The sequence below is a fragment of the Temnothorax curvispinosus genome, unplaced genomic scaffold (genome assembly GCF_003070985.1).
Source record: "Temnothorax curvispinosus isolate PA1 unplaced genomic scaffold, ASM307098v1 QBEX01001321.1, whole genome shotgun sequence".
NCBI lineage: Eukaryota > Metazoa > Arthropoda > Insecta > Hymenoptera > Formicidae > Temnothorax > Temnothorax curvispinosus.
In genome coordinates this window covers 44,165-64,040 of record NW_020211101.1, presented here as the reverse complement: position 1 = coordinate 64,040, position 19,876 = coordinate 44,165, and the positions used below count along the sequence as shown (strand labels likewise).

The 19,876-nt window shown below is 34.2% G+C and overlaps 2 protein-coding genes across 5 annotated transcripts; both read left to right on the top strand.

Moving 5' to 3' along the window:
* Positions 1–3,096: 3,096 nt before the first annotated feature.
* On the top strand, positions 3,097–13,710 carry LOC112462298 (synaptic vesicle glycoprotein 2B-like). 4 transcript variants are annotated; one of them, XM_025028007.1, is made up of 12 exons: positions 3,097–3,407; positions 8,523–8,585; positions 8,978–9,139; positions 10,207–10,369; positions 10,485–10,606; positions 10,901–11,148; positions 11,808–11,965; positions 12,077–12,275; positions 12,359–12,473; positions 12,683–12,842; positions 13,283–13,410; positions 13,533–13,710. In XM_025028007.1, the coding sequence occupies exons 1-12, from the start codon at positions 3,326–3,328 to the stop codon at positions 13,601–13,603; spliced, it is 1,671 nt and encodes a 556-aa protein (XP_024883775.1). In that variant the 5' UTR covers positions 3,097–3,325; the 3' UTR covers positions 13,604–13,710. The 4 variants fall into 4 exon arrangements, with proteins under 4 accessions (XP_024883775.1, XP_024883788.1, XP_024883782.1 ...); XM_025028020.1 differs by lacking the exon at positions 3,097–3,407 and adding an exon at positions 4,181–4,410; XM_025028014.1 differs by lacking the exon at positions 3,097–3,407 and adding an exon at positions 7,519–8,441.
* Positions 13,711–14,477: 767 nt separating this feature from the next.
* On the top strand, positions 14,478–19,053 carry LOC112462291 (sorting nexin-4-like). Its single transcript, XM_025027994.1, has 10 exons — positions 14,478–14,724; positions 15,280–15,386; positions 15,515–15,731; positions 15,817–15,922; positions 16,011–16,120; positions 16,564–16,701; positions 16,874–17,084; positions 17,828–17,960; positions 18,038–18,152; positions 18,235–19,053. Exons 1-10 carry the CDS (start codon positions 14,647–14,649, stop codon positions 18,283–18,285), a joined length of 1,266 nt encoding a protein of 421 aa, XP_024883762.1. The 5' UTR covers positions 14,478–14,646; the 3' UTR covers positions 18,286–19,053.
* Positions 19,054–19,876: the final 823 nt, after the last annotated feature.

Below are 19,876 nucleotides of genomic sequence, written 5' to 3'. Positions count from 1 at the left end.
GACTTACATGGATCATTGTGCGTCAATCATATAAAATTCGTGGCAGGTCGGAAAAATACGACGGTCTCATGTGAAGGCCGAAAAACTAATGATACATTATCGCAAAATACAGTAAACATAGAAGGAGAACTTAAAGTGATACATTATCGCAAAATACAGTAAACATAGAAGGAGAACTTAAAGTGAAGAAATTATTCGATCATAGACCAATGGCAGGTTTTCAGTGTCTTTCTGTGAGTTGATTGCCTCTTTATGTTTTTTAATGAATAGCATTTCAGAAATTTCACGTTTTTTTAAATTTTGTTCTTTGTGTAAAATTGTAACATCCTGCCATTTGAAATTATGGTCGGAGTCTGTTTTATTTTTCTTCGTTACGTCGATGACATTTTCATGTGCATTCCGCAATCGAAACTTAATGAGGTTGTCCGTACGTTTAACAACTATCATCCACGTCTCAAATTCACGTATGAACTTGAGAAGAACAACACCCTGAATTTTTTAAACACGTCTGTTTTTAGACACGGCAACTGTTTGTTCACCAACTGGTATCGAAAACCAACGTTCTCTGGCCGGTATATTAATTTTTTCTCCAGTCATCCTTTGAAATACAAGATTAACACGGTCATTAATTTGGTTGACCAGGCCATACTATTGTCGGATGAACAATTTCACGATGAGAACATCAAGTTAGTGAAAACTATATTGTCAAATAACTGTTTTCCCGACCTGTTGGTGAACAAACACATTCAAACAAGAATTTCAGAAATTAACAAACGATCGAATAATGAGGATAGCGCTAGCAACGAAAGCAGTGCATTTACTCTTGATCTGAAAAATTACGTTCCCATCCCCTACGTAAAAACTTTTAGTGAGGGATTACGCCGTACGTTCAAAAATTACGGTTTGAACACCTTATATACGGTCCCTAAGAAAATGGATACACTTAATCAGGAAAGGGAAGGATAAATTGGAGATCAAGAGATGCACTGATGTCGTTTATAAACTTGACTGCTCTGATTGCAATGCATGCTATATCGGACAAACGAAGCGACATTTAGAAACGCGTATAAAAGAGCATCGCGCAGATATCAAAAAACCCCCCAACCAACATTCGGTCGTCAGTAGGCATAGAACAGACTCCGACCATAATTTCAAATGGCAGGATGTTACAATCTTACACAAAGAACAAAATTTAAAAAAACGTGAAATTTCTGAAATGCTATTCATTAAAAAACATAAAGAGGCAATCAACTCACAGAAAGACACTGAAAACCTGCCATTGGTCTATGATCGAATAATTTCTTCACTTTAAGTTCTCCTTCTATGTTTACTGTATTTTGCGATAATGTATCACTTTAAGTTCTCCTTCTATGTTTACTGTATTTTGCGATAATGTATCATTAGTTTTTCGGCCTTCACATGAGACCGTCGTATTTTTCCGACCTGCCACGAATTTTATATGATTGACGCACAATGATCCATGTAAGTCCTATTTACCGATATTCTCGTAAATCTGTTCAACGCGTATTGTTGTTTAATTTTTAATTTTTAAATTTCTTATATATTCTTTCATTCTTTCATTCCAGCATTGTTAAAATAACTTGAAAAGGACCCAAAATAGTGGTCGAAACGTCGTTGTGATATACTTAATAAAACTTGCCAGTCAGGCCGTTTAACTATACCGAAATATTTTTTTTAATTATTTTAATAACTTTACATTTTATATTTGTTAAATTCAGTTAACGTAGCATGTGTTTTTACACATGAATGTGTTGATTTTTTATATACTTAACATACAAAAACTTTAACCAGCAAATTTTTTTTACAAAAGTACACAAATTCCAATTGTGTAGTCATCGTGATTCTCATTGAAGTAACCAAAGGAAATGACACTCCCTTCAAGCAATTGCAGCAGCTTTAATGCCGCGATATTATTATCTAATGTCCGTTAGCTATATTAATTAATCAAAAGCAAATTAAAAATGCAAATTTGTGCCTGTACATTAGTGAACTAACACAGAGCTGACAAGTTCGATTTTTCCGTAGATGACAAAAAAAGGTACTGCATATGTTATCATAAGTTAATACACTATAACGTACACTTCCTGCCTTGTAAATAATTCATATAGTATAAGGTAATCCATGTTAATAGTTTCGTCAGAATAATGCTGTAATTTTGTATCCAATATGATTCTGTATGAAGAAAAGAGCGCATGGCCCGCTTTTTCTATCGTTGGCCGAGATCGCCATTTCGTAACATGATCATCGGTTAATCGGCTTAAAAGCGGAAGGTCAAACGTAATTAAAGTCAAGCGACGCGTTAAAGCCGCCCATTCTATTTTATCTTTCTCTACAAATCACCATTCGCGTGTTTTATTAGTGCTAGTTTATCTTTGCAAATATACTTGCACGTATAATTATATTTACATTACATAATTATCTATTTGCATATCGTATGTGCATATTGCAATGCTATATGAACTTTTTTTCTCCAATTTCCCACATTTTCACAAATTAACGTAACTTAAAAAGAAATCATACATGTTGTAGAAACTGAAATGTGTCTTTGTAGAAGAATATAATTTTATAATCTTATCAAAAGAGATTTAAAACAAAACTCAAACTTTTGATATACGAAACACCTAACATACGCAACGACTAAATACATTATATAATTACTTATTTACATTTACGTGTCCGCGATAAGTATAGTATAGGCGCCTGTAGCATTTATTTGCAGAATAATTAATAATGCAATGCATTATTATCTTTCTCACAAAGCCTACTTCCAGGTAAACGTAAATTCTTTGACATCGACGAATTTACAGATTCGTCATGTCTTGACTCACGGTAGTCTTCCGAAAGCCGCGTGTCGTCAATTAAGATTGAGAAGTTATCACGCGCCCGCACATAAAGATAAGATAGATCGTAATTTGCGACCCCCGAAGCACCATAAGACAAACAGTGAGTAACGACTTTATGTGCTAAGGAATTTGGAATTTCACTTCGCATCGTACACTGGAATAATTTACATACTAAACAGATTGTCTGCTACATTCGATCAGCAATATGCAATTCGTTCGCCTGACGGGCCGGTTTACGTGATAATGCATGGTCACTTTGTGGCTTTTACGGAAGTTGGGCAGAAGCTGCAATAATCCATGCATTTTTGTTGTCGATATTTGCGATTGAAAATCGCGGATGAGCTCGTAAAAATATATACAGTCTCGTTATCATCGCTTTTGTTTACTGAATCGTGATAATACAGGACACCTGCGATGTACAAAACATAAGGCCCGATACCGATTTTGGCATTGTTCCTACGATGGCGCTCGGGAAAGGTGAATTTGCGAAGAGATCCGATAATGGAACAATTCCGAGCGGAAAGATACCGACGAAAATGGAACGTACGTATTATAGGATGAGATCTGACATCTTATTATACTATTTGTTATTTTTCCCCCATATGTATGTCATTATAATCATCGTCTAAAAAGGGTTCTGAATTTCGATATACATTGATCTTTTTTGATCGGCGATTGCATTCCATCAAAATGTCATTCTGTCCAAAAAATCTCGCGGTTCTAGACCGAGTATAGCATATGATCCGAACTGGTAAACTATGCGCGGCGGTCAAATCAGTATGCATTAGGCATTAATTTTTGAGTAGAATCCTGATTTTAATCTCGATTCGGTTAATGCAAAAATTCCATGCGACACGCGAGTGTGCGTTCTACCTGCGTCAGAAAGAGACAAACAACATGCCTCGACGACATTCGAATTTCTCAACTATCTTTTTTATATCGTGCAGGACCTTTGCGCAAAAATGAGGCTATTATAAATGTGCAAGTCCGTGGAATGCAGTCCGTGCAAATTTTGCGGACCAAACAAATGTGCCGCCGCGCTATCTGGCAGACCACTTGCGAGCGTTTGAAAAGAAACACCGTAGAGTTTTTCTTATATATCTAATGAGCGCGGAATGATATATATATATTCACGTGTTCTCGCGTGGGTGTGGATGTGGGAGATGGCTTTTTCTCGTTGATACGCGAGAAAATTATATAGGTTCGTTTAGGAACCTGTTTCGCCCCACCGCGTAACGCGATGGACGCCTGTCGTCGTCGGCATCGTCACCGTCTTCTTCGCACTTCTTTCGTCTCGACGATACTTTTGTAGCGAATCCAACGAGCGAAATCAGTTTAACAATTGTCGCTCACCACTGTGCATGTGCAACTGAAGAAACATCCCTCTTTAGGGTGGTGCACGCGCGACGACGACGCTAGGATCGCCGATTAAGAGTTGCTGCTGGTGCATCGCGAATTTATTTTACTGCGTTCCCGATCCCTGCGTATCTCACTCTCGAAATCCTTCGACGACGATAGAAAAAGATATCTTTAATGAAACCTAAAGGCAAGTTACCGCCAACTCTCCATCATGAGATTTTTGCAAGTTTCATTATTTATTTTTGTATTTTTGAACTCTTAGATAATCTTCTAGAAATGTTTTTGTGTGATATTATTATCAAATATCTGTAGATTATAAGAAATATATAATATTATAAGAAAAAAATATGTATAAGTTTGAATACACTGTATAAAAAATGTACACATATATACGTACACTCAAATGCCAGAAAAACTGAGATATTTTTGTCTAGTAATATACGTAGGCCCTTCTTTTGATCAGATTACCGCAGCAACACGACAACACGATGATACGACAATTGCAGAGAAATCTGTCTATATATGTACTTTAATTACGGAAGATACCATTGAAAATGCGCGCACATGTGATGGCATACTGAGAATGGAAGCGACTCTCAATTTTTCTAATGAGTGTATATAAATATATTTGTATTTATTACACAGCATATTCAAACTTTTAGCAAGGTGCCAAAAAATGGTGTCTTTAATTTAGCATATCTTTATTTATTACTACCTATGTCTAACATTATCTTTCATTTAATATTAAATACATCATACATTTAATAGTAAAATATTTTTATTTTTATATTAAATTCATCGCGCGTATATTTATTGACGTGACGTGGCGGACGGTAAGTTTCTCTTTTCATTAATATTATTTATTGTTATTAAATAATGCCTAAATGAGTCACTCGATAAATATTGTTTGACAAGATATCAGAGTATCGTATATTAAATTTAAAAACATTTGCATGTATGGTTTTAAAACAATTTTTCTTTTACGGAATTCACAGTTGTACCTAATTCTCTTATAAATTATAAATTAATTGAATTCACAATTTGTGGAGAGAACAAAGATTGATTTTTATAAAATTTAATTATTCTACTTATTATATTAATAATTTTGTAGTTTGTAAGTGAACCACTTACAAACATATTTCTCTGCATTTTGTACCATTTTCTTGTTTGGATATCTATTTTATTACAAAAGTTTCTCGATTTCTTTAACTGCGTATATAATTATATCGCTTAACTGTCTGTTGTTTGAAAAAAAATTTGCGAATGCAAGTTAGCGAATCATAAATACAAGTATATGTAATACGTAATGACCTTCTGCGTCAATATCTCACAATATTTCTTCAACTGTGTGTAAATGTGGAACAGTTGATCGGAAATCGATCAAATGTAATCCATTAATCACGATCGCTTAATATACGATAATATGCATAATGTCGAAGTAAGAATTACATGCTTGTATTAATATTTATTTCCATATTTACGTAAAATTATGTTTAGTATAGTTTTTACAAAAAATTGAGCTTTTATCTTTAAATAAATTTTGAAAATTTTTGCAGTATATATAAATATATACAATATACATATATAAAAGCTACATATGTCATTATATCGTACGTATTATCATATACATATATGAGAAAATTAAGATAAATAATCAAAATTATAATCAATTAAATTAAATTAGAATCAAATTATGTATTGGCTGCAGTGCCGTGATGAATGATATGTCAAATATTTACAAACAAATTACTCAATCTTTGTTTATTCAGTAATTTAAACTGCAGAGAAGATTAATTACACAAAAGTGCATTGCATTTTTTTTAAATAAGACATTTTTACTATTGAGTTGTTTTATTAAAAGGATTAATATATTATAATGTTTTTATCAAAGCAAAATCAAAATGTCATCCCATGTCTTTTTTTGCAACTTCTACAATATTATCATTATAACTAACGATAATTTTTAAAATAATTGAATTAGAGATATTATAACAAATACAAGTATTTATATTATTATAACAAATCAATTTTTCTTTGTTTAAACCAACATTCTTTGTTTTATTGGAAAAATGGCCGTTTGATTTTCACTTTTTCAAAATTTACAAATATTTTAATTATTTTGAACAGAAGAAAACAAGAAATATTAGCAGAATAAATAAAATAAATAAAAATATTACAAATTATTAAAAGTTGTTACTAAATTATCATAAAATTACAAAATTATTTTAAATAATTATTTAATTATATACTAAATTACATACAATACATATATGATCAAAAATCATACATACAATTGCCTTACAGTTTTGAACGCTGTTCATTATCGTTAATGTCTGTTTTACGTTATGTAAGCAAACGCGTTTAGAATTTAATTATAATACTTTACAGAATGCAAATTTCTAGTTGCAAACAGCGCAATGTAAGCTTAACTTCTGTAAGCCTTTGTCTCTCTTTCTCTTTCATATGTATGTATAGAATACAAAAAAATAAAACATTAGGAATTGTATAATGCACACATTAAAAATTATTAAAGTAGGCTTGCTGGCTGTAATTGATTGTAATGTTTAGCGTTATAGGCGTGGTTTACAAATGTTCCACTTTTTTATCTTCTAAGAAATTAGCATTTATAAAGAACAGGTCGAGAGAAATAGAATTGCTACGTAAAATGAATCTAATATGCCTGGTATGATTAACGGTTTCTCTTTCCATTTTTTCATTTTCTATTTTTTAAATCTCTTTCTACTTCAATTTTGCTTCTCTTTTATTCTATATTTCAGCACAATATGAAGGTATTTCACACGCATTAACATTTGCATCATTGAAAATGTCAAAAATGTCAAAATGTCAAAATGTCAAATCACACACATAAATATTTAAAAATATTCGCGAAATTTTAGTACAGTTAAATACACGTATATTTCATGTGTCTTGGCGCGAGACAGATGAAAATGTTTAGCTTAAACAAATCCAAGTGATAAAAAAAAAACATAAACTTAGCGTTGATTTGTCGCGTGTTTAACATACCGTCATGCGTTTAAGCAATACCTAAATGATAATAAAGGAATGTGTATGTTGCATCACCGCGTTAGATTATCTCAAATGCAAGTGCATTGTTTCATCATTATTTGGATACTACAGAAAGGTGCTTTAACGAGCTTGTTAAATTATATTATTGATTAAAACATTATAGCTCTATAACTCGCAATTTATTATTAATTACACAAATAAATATCTCAAAAAACTTAAAATTTTATTTTATCATATTTTTTGAGAAAGCATTTTTTTATGCAATTAAGTAAACTCAAAGGGAATCTGCAGTCTTCAATTAATTTCACCAATAAGGTATCGAAAAATTCGCTGAGTTTGAGAACGCTTGTAAACATACACTTCAGATAATTCTTGTGTGAATATTTTGGACAGCATATTAGAACGAACATTGTCAATAAATCGTTAGTCGGGTACGATCCGTATTCGTTGCTTGACGTTATCTTTCGGTCTTTCCGATCCGTGCATAATTCTCAACTTCAAAATAATGGCATCGCAATTATACGAATTATCATGCAAATTTAAAGTGTGTCTAACAAATTGCATTAGCATTTTATACTAAACTTGTGACGTTTCCTGCAAAGCAAGTTTTATGAAATTAGTGTAGTCTCACGCGAAACGATTATCATAATTATCTCTCGCATCGTATCTTTTCGCGTGTTGCTGAAGAAGATCTGTGTTTACATTATCTGTGCAACTTGCAGTTGCATAACGACTTTAAAAAATACAAATTTAATTATATCAAGTATTTCGCGCAGTTACGGTGTAAAGTATAGAAAATACAATTACTTGACGTGTTCTATGAGATATCTATCTTTTACAGTTAATTACAGTTAATTACGTATTTATAAATTATAGTGACAACGCATTTGTAAATAAAAATAAGTTGTATAGTGATATTATCGTTGTATATAGTGCTGAATAAAACTGACACATCTGCGAAGATAGTATATATATTCTGTTTTGGTAACATTAACGGCATTTCTCAAGCGTCGTGGCAATATTGACTGTTTCTCGCAATAAGTTCGTACAACGAACATCGATTATACGTGCGTAGTTAGTGCAAATGTAGCCGTGTTTGACGATAGGTCAGAGAAATGGTTTTTAGACGCTTTCTTGATTTACTTACGACGTATAGATCGTATAGATACAGACGTATGCGTTGTATATCAGGTATTAATTCAGTTTTAATTATGTAACTCTAAAGCAACTATGTTATCGGGATTTATAACTAATCGCTGTTTTCGCTTCTAGGTGAGGAAGTAAGGTCTGAGGATTCAGGTCCCGCAGACTTTGAACGGGCAATTGTATCAGCAGGTAAATAAAAATAAATAATATATACAAATTATTATTGTGTTATGTTTATAAGTCTCGTATTACTTATTTAACACACGTTTATCGCCACATGGAATAATTTGTTTAATATTGTCATTCTATTTTGTCTTCAAGAAGAACAGTAGTGATGTATGCTTAACTAACTTTTTAACAAATATTTATAATAAATAAAAACAAAAGTCTGATTGAATTTCTGCTGACACACTACATGTGCACGTGACTGTCTAAATATTATTCGTTCCATGACAGTGCGACATATCAATATATCCACGGTGATGGCCCTCACGACGTTGAACATGTTAATAGAGAATGTGATACATTGAAAACAGAACTGATTTAATACACACATTAAAATATTTTTATCTGCGTACCAGGATATGGAAAATTTAATTATTTGCTACTGCTGGCGGTACTGCCGGCCAGTTTCTCCAGTATCTTCTCGTCGTCGGCGATGTCCTACGTGCTACCATCCGCCGAATGTGATCTCCAGCTGACGATGTTCGACAAGGGGCTGCTGAATTCGATGGCGTTCGTAGGTAGTATCTCGATCTGTCTAACAATTGCATAACAACGCTTTATTACAGGTGCCAGAGAGCTCAATGAGAGCCCTGGAGCGCCTAGAGCTTGGCACACTTAGAGTCTCTATGATTATCGTGCGGTGTACACTACCGGTTCGTTGTAGGCAATAGTGAGAGCAAACGCGAACTCACGGTAAATACCGTATCATTTTATTTTTTGTCGCATGCGAATTCCGACCGACCGATTATATTTCGGCCGGCCGTTTTCAACGATCGCTTTCGGTCTCCGCGAGCAACTAGTGGCAGATTAATCTATAGTCTCTATATAGAGACCCATTATAAGGTACAGCCATCACGGGGCTCTCCTCGCAATGGCATTGAAATAACTTTGAATCAATTATAGACATTTGCAATTTTCCATCATTATGTGTCTTGTTAATTTAAAACTAATAGTAAGATAACGTTACTTTTCATTACGATAAGTTTATTAAACACGCAATAAAGTTTATGAATTATTTTTAATAAAGTAAACATAACTATATTTTTATATTTTATCAAAAAATTGTACAGGTTCTTATTTGCACGACTATAGTCACTAAAGAAAAAAAAACAGGATATTCAAATATTTAGTTTGGATTTTCAAGAAACCAAAAAATATAGAAAACAGTTTAAATATTAATTTAGTATCACGCTTAAAGGTAAAGGTTGGATAAAAAACCAACAAGGAAAGAACAGTTACATTTGCATTATGTAAATTTTCATTTTGTCCCTCGATTCTGACTAGAGTTGATTTCTCGCGACACAGAAAGTAGGCGTTCTTATCTTTGATAATTTCGGCTAAAATCCTTTAATTTTCACAATCTAGCTAGGAGGCCCCTAGGCGCGTATCTGTCGAATAATGCAGCATTGATCTTATCGTAAATTCATGACATATCGCAAATGCAGGAACAAAATTAATTCAGAACGCAAACGATTTATTTTGGCAGCATACTGTTTCTCATCCTTTTTTATTTTAATATCGCAAGTCCTGGTGGGAAAATCCAGGTATGAAGGTAGAATCGGCTGACCGGTTGGTTTGTTTTCAGGAATGATCTGTACGGTGTTTTTCTGGGGTTACGTGACCGACATGTTCGGCCGTAAGAAAATAATGTTCTACGGTTACCTGCTTACCGGTCTACTAAGCGTGGCAACGTGTTTCTCGCACAGATCTTGGCTTTTAATAACGTTCAAATTTTTTGACGGCATGATGTAAGTGAGAATTGCCAGTCGGTGCGGTATGACATCACTGAATATTTTTTTGAATATTTTATTATATATAAATATTACGTATATAAGAGTTGACATCGCGATCGACAAATTGCAGCATATCTGGCCCGTACGCAGCGCTTATGTCGTACTTGGCGGAAATACACAATGAGGCACATCGATCGAGGTCGTACATGTGGCTTGGCGTGTTCTTCTCACTCGGAAACATTTCCCTGCCATGTAAGTGCAGCCTTGACACAATCTTATCTACAGATCGACGGGGGGTTAAATTATAAAGCGCCGATTTTTAAGCCGGTAATGCGTGCAATGCAATTGTGCAATATACATATTGCTGCATTGTGTGAAACTCGCTGGGAACAAGAAGAGTTAAAGTTGATTTAGAGATTTAAAATAAAAGCGTGGAAAAGAGAGCGCGCAATATTTTATTTTATTCAGATACATACATTACATACACATTTTATGGCAAATAAACTTGAATACAGTTAAATTTGATTTTTACTTTTTAACTTGCAGGTATAGCATGGCTTATAATACCTCAAAAGTGGTACATCACATTTTTAAGCGAAACAAAGATCGAGATAAATTCCTGGAGAGTGTTCTTAGCCATTTGTTCACTACCCGAGTTCCTAGCGTGCATCGCTCTTTTCGCTTTCCCAGAGAGTCCGCGTTTCCTTATTCTGAAGGGTCGGCACGACGAGGCATTGAGTGTCTTCAAGAAAATCTACTCGCTCAACACTGGAAAGGATCCTGACACGTACCCGGTAATATGTGTATAAATGACGATATTATATTCAAAGATAATAAGCAATATATTTATTTGAAATAATTAAGATTTTAATCTACAACTGTTGTAGATTAAATTGCTTGATCTGTTAACACAAATAACTTTCAATTAAGTCGCGCAAATAAAATTCAATTGTAAAAACATGATGCCTTATCGAGTCATTTCGACAATGTTTTAAAATACGCACGATAGCTGCGTACAGCGTGATTACAAAATTATTATATTTATTTAAATACATTATTTGTTTTATTGCATTAACTTTAATAATTTTAATAACTTTATATATATATACAAAATTGATTAGTAACAAGATAAATCAATACAATAAGTATGAAAGGTGTACATATAAAAGATAAGGCTAATGCCTATTTATATAAAAAAAGATATGTTATTCGGAACATAAAATAAACAGAATAAAAAGTTGGACACGGTAAACAGAACGCAAAGATAAAAGTGTAGAACAAAGCATAAAACAAGTAAGGCATAAACGAAACCTAAACTAAAACATATATATGTAAAAGAACGCGTAATAAAATTGTAAGAAATGAGAATTTGATAAATCGAGCGGCTGTAGAACGGAAGGAACAGTTAATGTGGTAATAATAATAATACGGTTGTTTTATTATTAATTGATAGATAAAGAGTCTGGAAAATGAATATTCAGTTGAATCATGCGGGGAACGTATACAGGACAAGCTGAAAAACTGTTGGAAGAGAATAAAGCCACTTTTTTTGCGATCCAATATCTTCAGATTGATACTTATATCGATGGTACAACTTGGAGCAACGATAGGGTCAGTTTAACCAACCTTTCTTTTCCCTTTTCTGTCTTCAATTTTAATTTAAAAAAAATGGAGTCACCAAAATAAATGAAGCTTCGAGAGTTCAATTAATGTCGATTGCAGGTCAAACTCACTCCGGCTTTGGCTGCCGCAGCTGTTCGCGATGATCGAGAGTTACAAAAGTACTCTCATGAAGGACGACAGTCAGGTGTCGGGTTTGCAGCCTACATTCTGTTACATGCTAGGCCAGGAAAAGTCACATTATAATTCTACGCAGTATATCAACGAGATGATGCATAACTCTACAACGATATGCGTTCCGGTAAGTCAGCTAATTCGTAAATTTTGATCGCAACGCAGGAAACAAAATATAAATCCTGGAAGTGACATGCACGTCAATTTTAGGCGGAGCTGAATTCTAGAGTCTTCATCAATTCGATCGTCATTGCTGTGACGAGCGTTATCGGTTATACTATAGCTGGTTCTTTGATTACTGTTGTAGGAAAAAGGAAGCTAATGGGTAAGACGATGAAGTAATTTGGTAGAGTGAAGAAATATCGACTTTATTTATAAAATACATTGCGAATAATAATATTGAACAATATTACACAATACTATAATTTTATTATAATTATCCTATATTTTATTATATAATTTCATTATTAATTTTATTATAATTATTTATACACTATTATCTGTAATTGTTATAATTATTTGATTTCTGTGCAGCGATTTGTTTCGTCGTCGCTGCTGCTTGTTGCGCTTCACTGTATTGGGCTGAAGATACTAACGGTATCCTCGGATTGTCCTCGGTGTTTGTCGCTATGACGAGTATAGGCGGTGCGACTGTCATCAATGTTATTGTTGATAATTTTCCTACATATCTAAGGTACGGAAATTTATTCTTAATTACATATCATTGTTTCAGGTAGAAATGATTAGTCGAATCGACATCAACTTGACGTCGATGTGTCGATGAATGGTCGATATCGAATATTGATTGATATTTTGGTCATCTTTGACCTCATCATGATATATGTTAATTGAGTAATTACGAATATTTCTATAAGATTTCTATTTTTCGACAAATTCGGCATCAAATACATAAATGTATTGTGTACTTCCCGATTTTGTACTGATTTGATATAGAATTAGCCAAAAGACAAGAGAAATCTCGCAAAAATATTTGCAATATTGCTCCGATTAACATAACATTATATAAAAACAAACGTCGATTCGACCAATCATTTCTGTCTGGGATATTACATTATATTTTATTGTTTACCCTATTATCGATCTATCTAATATCAATATGTTTTCTTATTCTAGAACTATGGCGGTTAGCACAACTATGATGATGGGAAGAATTGGCGCAGTAATCGGCAATTTACTATTTCCCGTTTTATTTAATCTATCGTGTTTAGGACCATTCGTTATGATCGGCTCAGCCTCTTTAGGTAAAAACAACATTAATTGTATATATTAAATGCATATTAAATTACATCTTTATCTCTACATTGAATATAACTTTTTACGTATGTATAAAAATGTTTCTTAAACATTTCTGCTTATTTTACAGTGTCTGCACTTCTGGTTGTTATTCTCCCCCGAAAACCGACGCAAGGTGACAAACCGAAGGATATTGTTTGACCTTTCTGCAGATATGTTCCACGATGATTTTGTAATTTGTTTTATTATTTGTCGAAAAATCGACATGTAAATAGCTTTCCATCTATATTATATGCACTTTAATAATCGCCGTCGCCGTTTTATATCCGCGCAATATCTTTCATTATGTAAATACGCACGCTCATCTAGTAAATAAGGCTGTGTATTCTCGTTCCCACCTACTATATTCTATATACATGTATATAGAATAAATGAATTGTACGGTCGCGCAATGTGTGTGTGTGTGTTCGACACTTCGTTCGACATGCGTATGAGGGAAATGTATTTTAAATACGTCCCGCAACTGCGATGTTTAAAGTCGTAAAAAAATATCTGTCATCGATTGTTCTAATCTTATTTATCACAATCTATTGTTATAAGCATAACAACAAGGAAAATATAATTATGATGCAACGCAGAAAATGTAATAAAAAAATAATTTTATTACTATAACGTCTAATTCTTCACCCCTTCTATATGCAACGCGTGCGACGCAAAAGAACGCAACAAGAAACCGCTGGCTGTTCTTTGGAGTACGTGGAGACGTCTCTAGAGAAAAACGTCAGCGTCAGCGTAGCCAACGTATCTTTTTCGTAGGATCTTTTTCACTTCATTCGACTACGTTAACACGTAAAATCATCGTTGAGAAAAACGCCCGTGTAAATGAATCACAAAATCGTCAGTTGGGCGCCTTTCGGTGCTCATAATTTCTATACCCCTTCCTCGCAATTCGATGTATTTTAAGTTTGACCGTATTCTCACGGTAATACAGTGACTGTATTACAGTATTAGTAGCTGAGACCGGTTCTCGGTTGGACTGCCGCGATTGTGCGCAGCATGTTACAGCTTGCCTTACAGCCTTGCGACCTGCGACGCGGCACTCGGCAGTATCCAGCAGTATCGATACGACCAGTGGTGGTAGCAGGTCGGAAGCATCGGGCGACCCGACGTGATGCGAAAGACTAAATTGGAGTACCGCTGGCTGGGCCCGTAGGTAGTTGCAGGCAAAACGGCGACGTGAAACCATGGAAGAGGTCTTTCAGAACGGCAACTATCAGAGAGAGGCTAACGCCAACATGACCGCTATGGAGACGCGGAAAGAGGTAAAGGGCTTTGGCTCGCTTTTTCACATGCATTCGTCTGTGGCAAATCGATAAGTCGTGCTCTCTCTTTCTCTCTCTCTCTCTCTCTCTCTCTCTCTCTCTCTCTCTCTCGTCACAGTCAATCGCAGTCCGCCTTTTTCGGAGTCGCGCTGCCTCGCTCGTCGCCCGCGGCGAGTTGCGCGACTCCGGAATTTCGGAAAGACCACCTCCCGGCCGAGCGTTCGATGGATTGAACAAATTTAGAGACGTCGATTAATTGATTTAATTTTAATTAACTCGCGAATATGTGTCGCGCAGTGATCATCGGAGCACCGCGCAGCGTTTCTCAATTGGTGTCAGTGACTCGTATTCTATTCTCCCCTCGATCCCCTCGTATACCCTCGTATACCCTCGTATATTGTGTGAGCACAGCTGTTGCGTACTAATGTGTACTTCACCAAAACCGCGACATTCCGCACGAACGATAAGAAAAACAGATGGAGAACGAAGGCAGTGTCTCTCAAACTCTCGCGAACGTTTCGAGATGGACTGTTATGCAGCGTCAAAATATTTCAGGACTGCCTGCTCGATCACATGGAGATCTCAATAGTGGAGGCTGAGAAGAGAGCGAATAGAGCACTTAATTTAAGAGAATTCTACACGGTATACCTCATTGAAACTAAGTGAGTAAAAAATCAAAAATACGAATCGTGTAACAGAGTTTATTGCGAACTGATATGAGTTTTATTTAGGAAATACTATTGCATGCGGTTATTTATTATGTGTGATTTCTTTCTCCTTTCTTTTACAGAGTCACTGACCCAGATTTCAAAAACGCGCTAACTAGGATAAGCTCGTTATGGCGGCGATATACTGAATTTGAATTGCTTCGTGCTTATCTGGAGATTTCGTATCCCTACATCGTGTTACCACCGCTGCCGGAAAAGAAGGTTCTCTACGCTTGGCAGAAAGTGACGACTGACACGTTCGATCCCGACTTCGTTGATCGCAGAAGAGCTGGACTCGAGGTACGTTTCCGATTTGCAATTATAGCAGTATCGTGCGATGAATGTTGTATACTAGGAAAGTCATAGAAAATATTTCTGTGCACAGAATTTCCTTATAAGAGTTGCATCGCATCCTATACTTTCGCGCGACGAACATTTCATGGGATTTCTTCAGCAGAAGGACGGTTGGAGAGAAAGTGTTAAAGAAACAGGTAATTTTTATTTTTTACGCATGATAGAAACATTAAGTTAAAGATAAAGAAATATCTTAGATAATCATATTTATTATTTTTTGCATAGGGTATTTGCAGATCGCGGAATCGAAACTAAAAGCACTTAGCGTAGCGGTACGACTAAGAAAGCCGGACAAACGGTTCGAAACTATAAAAAATTATGGAATTGAGCTGCAGGTATGCTACGAATTAAAATTAAAAAGTACATAAAGACTTGCTTGAATAAATCAATAAGTAAAAAGGAGGCGCAATAAGAGCCAAGCGCAGTAATTAATGTGCAATATAAACGTTAGAGTGTCGATGTTTAACGCAGTCAAATTAGATAAAATATAAACGAATTGCGCTGAAGATGACCAAAAAAAGTCGAAACGTCCGCTAATCTTATGATGTAATGACTAAGAATATATAATATTGCGCAAGAATTACTGCGCTTGGCTCTTTTATTGCCTCCTTTTTACTTAACGAATTAAAATGTTATCTTCGTAATATTATATGTTTTATTTTAACAAAATAAATTTTTTAATGACCAGCGATCTTTGAGAATTTATTCGCCCATAATAATAATATTTTAATTATGATGCAAGTGTTGTCGGTGTGCCTTCAAATAATTATTTTTGCAGAATAACTTGTGCAATCTCCTGCGAGTGCGCGCACGGCTCGTTGAAAAGCAGCACAGTCTGTACAAGTTGCACGCAAATTATGGGCGTGTCTTCAGCGAATGGAGTGCCATAGAGAAAGGAATGGGCGACGAACTGCAGGTATTTCTTATTATAAAAAGTAACACTGTAATCGTGCCGATAAAGCGAGAAACATCGATTTTATTTGCTAACGTCGAAAAATAGAAAGAGCAACGCGATTTGATAAAATAAAAAGAAAAAAAGAAATGCAGTTTAAGTTTGCAAAACACCATATTACAGCTTGTTTTCTTAGAAATCGGGACACTACTTGGACTCGTTAGCGGCGACGATAGATACCACGCTCGAGGAGGAAGAGCTCATAGCTGATCAGCTGAAGGAATGGCTGTTCGGTGCGTCAGCGTTGCAGGCTGTGGTTAGACGCAGAGAAGCTCTGCAATTGGCTAAGGACGAAGCGCACGATGCCTTGACTGCCGCGTTTGAACAGAAAGACAAAGTCATGCAAGGTACGTAGTAAGATCCAAAAGTTTCTAGTCTAAGGATATAAAAAAGGTGTAAAAAAGATGATATTATACAATAAAATAACCATTTTTATTTTTTAATACAATTATTCTTTGTTTTAATACGAAATTAATTTTTCCTAACGTGAGCGTGAAATGGGCCGCTTTTAAGCGTTGAAACATGGAGCCATTTCTCAACTAATGGAGAAATGAAATATTATAAAACAAGCGCGAAAAGCGGCCTGTTTCACGCTCTTGTTAGGAAAAATAGTATGAACAACTCGTGGGAAGAGCGGTCGAGCCCAAATGAGTGTGATGGTCGCACGAGCGAAGCGAGTTCACCGACCAACTTCACACTCATTCAGAATCGACCACTTTTTCCACTAGTTGTACAATAGATTATTCTTTATTTTTTCAAAATTGAAGTCTGATTTTTCTGGAAAAAATATTATCGGTGATGAAGAAATGATCTTTCCGTTTAAGTTAAACTATTTTAACGACAAAAATTTAGAATATCTTTTTTTAATGGTATAGAAAAATTAATTTATCGTTCTAAAAAAATGTATTGAAATAAAGTAATTATATTAAAAAATGAAAATTGTTTTATATATTTTATCATCTTTCATTTATCCTTGGGCCAGAAACTTTTGGACTTTGCTATACGCATTAGAATAACTGTGCCCGAAATATAACGTTTGAATTTGGTTTGGTTACATATACTCTCGGGAATGCAAAACTTTGTTTTCAAGGTAAGGCTGGTCTGATGTCGCGTTTATTTGGCTCTGTGGACACTGAGGAGGTTCGCGAATTGAAAATCCTTCAGCTGGAGCAGCGAATTGCGCACCACGACGAAACTGTGAAGCAAGTGGATGAAGATTTGAAGTAAAACCACGTTTCTAGACATCATCTTAATCGATATCCAATGATAACTTTAATAATTTTAATAAATCACCGTATAGGTCGTTCTCCATTAAAGCCATGATGGACATTGAGAGGTTCCAGCATCAAAAAGTCGTTGATCTGAAAGAAACTTTGGCAGCTTATTGCATTCTGCAATTTAAATTAGCTAGGAAGGTCGATATATTAAATTTCATATTCTACGGTATTCGTGTTTCGCGATGCTTCTTGACGATAACATTATTCTTCGTTGTTACAGGGTCTCCAAGCTTGGCAGCACATCAAAGGTTGTCTCGAAAGTATACCGTGAAAAGTTTACGACACATCGCGAAACAGACTGTCACAGAACAATAATCGTCTTCACATTTCTCATACGATATACATTCCTGTATCTGTAAGCTCTCACTCATGCCATACGCTTATCACATGGATGTACATGATTGTTACTATTTAAAATATCAGACTATAAAGAATATTATATGTATATGTATGTATAATTCATGTTGGATATATATATATATATATATATATATATATATATAAATATGTCGGAACACTATTTAAATATTTATATGTATTTAGTACACCGCTTACGCGAAAGATCGTACTTAATCGTGTACACCAAATTATGATACGAATCGTATGACTTGTAAAATTTGCTATATGCAAATGACGATAGATGTAATTATCGTGATGTAATTTTTTATACACTGCCCTTCCATCGTTCGAGATATTGACACATTAATTCCATTTTCCACAATTAAATCAAATTTAATTACTTTCATGTAGAATTATATTTGTTTTCGAATAAACGTAAAACGTATTTGTTATAATATCTATTATTGAAAATCGATATGCGCGACAAAAGCTCTTGTATATTATGTTATTATTTATTATATATATTTCTATCCATATATTTTCAGTATTGTTGTTACATTAGAAAAATTATTGGCATTTAGGATACGAATCTTTTTCCGTTAGTTTGTAAGTTTCATGATTAAAAAGATCATGTCGTATTAACATATACCTAAGATTTATAGAATCGTTATTAATTTTATTATATATCTCAATTGCGCGAATCTCAAATATGTTTTGTAAAAATTATGCATAATATTCCTATGCAAGGATACTTGTTTAATTATTTTTTCCTATTGCATTTAAGTATAGAAAAATATACAATTTCTATGTGTTTGCACTTTATATTTATTTTCTATATAGATATCACACAGTTATATCGTCTTATATATTATACATTTTTATATATATCTGGCTTTATGTTATAATGAGCAGGCAATTAAATATATATGATTCAATTTGCATCTATGACTGCATTCCGATATTCACTGTCAGCAACTTTCAGTACTGAAAATCTATAGTATACGTGACGTAAAATATAGATTTGCAATACTGACAGTGAATATCGGAATGCAGCCTATATCTCTTTATTGACTGACAAAGTTATATACTTTCAAATCTTTTTTTTTTCTGAAAGGAAAAATACTTTTTTGCTATTCAATCAATTGAAACTACGTTATCATATTATATATTTTTGGTACGTAGTGTGCAAATGTATTTTAAAATGTAGAATATATATTTTCTCCTGAATTATCTACACACACGTGCGGTTTCAGAGAATTACTTTCCGCCAACTCAAACATGTTCCTGCTCAACTGTCAAAATATAAAAGATATAATTTTATCTGGTTGTGACTTCGCTGGGATTCTCAAAATAATTTTCAAGGATATGAGTACGAATATATATATATATATATATATATATCGTACTATTTAATATTTATAATTAATAGAAAATTATAAACGATGCGTTATGTATATGAGAAATTTAACAGAATTGCTTTTATGAAATAGAATTAATTTGCGATTAGTTGAAGGGAATAAGAG

Bases quoted from the DNA above. Each gene is read 5' to 3' on its own strand.
- LOC112462298 (XM_025028007.1), top strand. From the start codon at position 3,326: ATGGCGCTCGGGAAAGGTGAATTTGCGAAGAGATCCGATAATGGAACA. The intron at 3,408-8,522 runs GTACGTATTATA...TTTCGCTTCTAG, and splicing joins GATACCGACGAAAATGGAAC to GTGAGGAAGTAAGGTCTGAG. The intron at 11,966-12,076 runs GTCAGTTTAACC...TGTCGATTGCAG, and splicing joins CAACTTGGAGCAACGATAGG to GTCAAACTCACTCCGGCTTT.
- LOC112462291 (XM_025027994.1), top strand. From the start codon at position 14,647: ATGGAAGAGGTCTTTCAGAACGGCAACTATCAGAGAGAGGCTAACGCC. The intron at 15,923-16,010 runs GTAATTTTTATT...TTTTTTGCATAG, and splicing joins AGAAAGTGTTAAAGAAACAG to GGTATTTGCAGATCGCGGAA. The intron at 16,702-16,873 runs GTATTTCTTATT...TTGTTTTCTTAG, and splicing joins GAATGGGCGACGAACTGCAG to AAATCGGGACACTACTTGGA.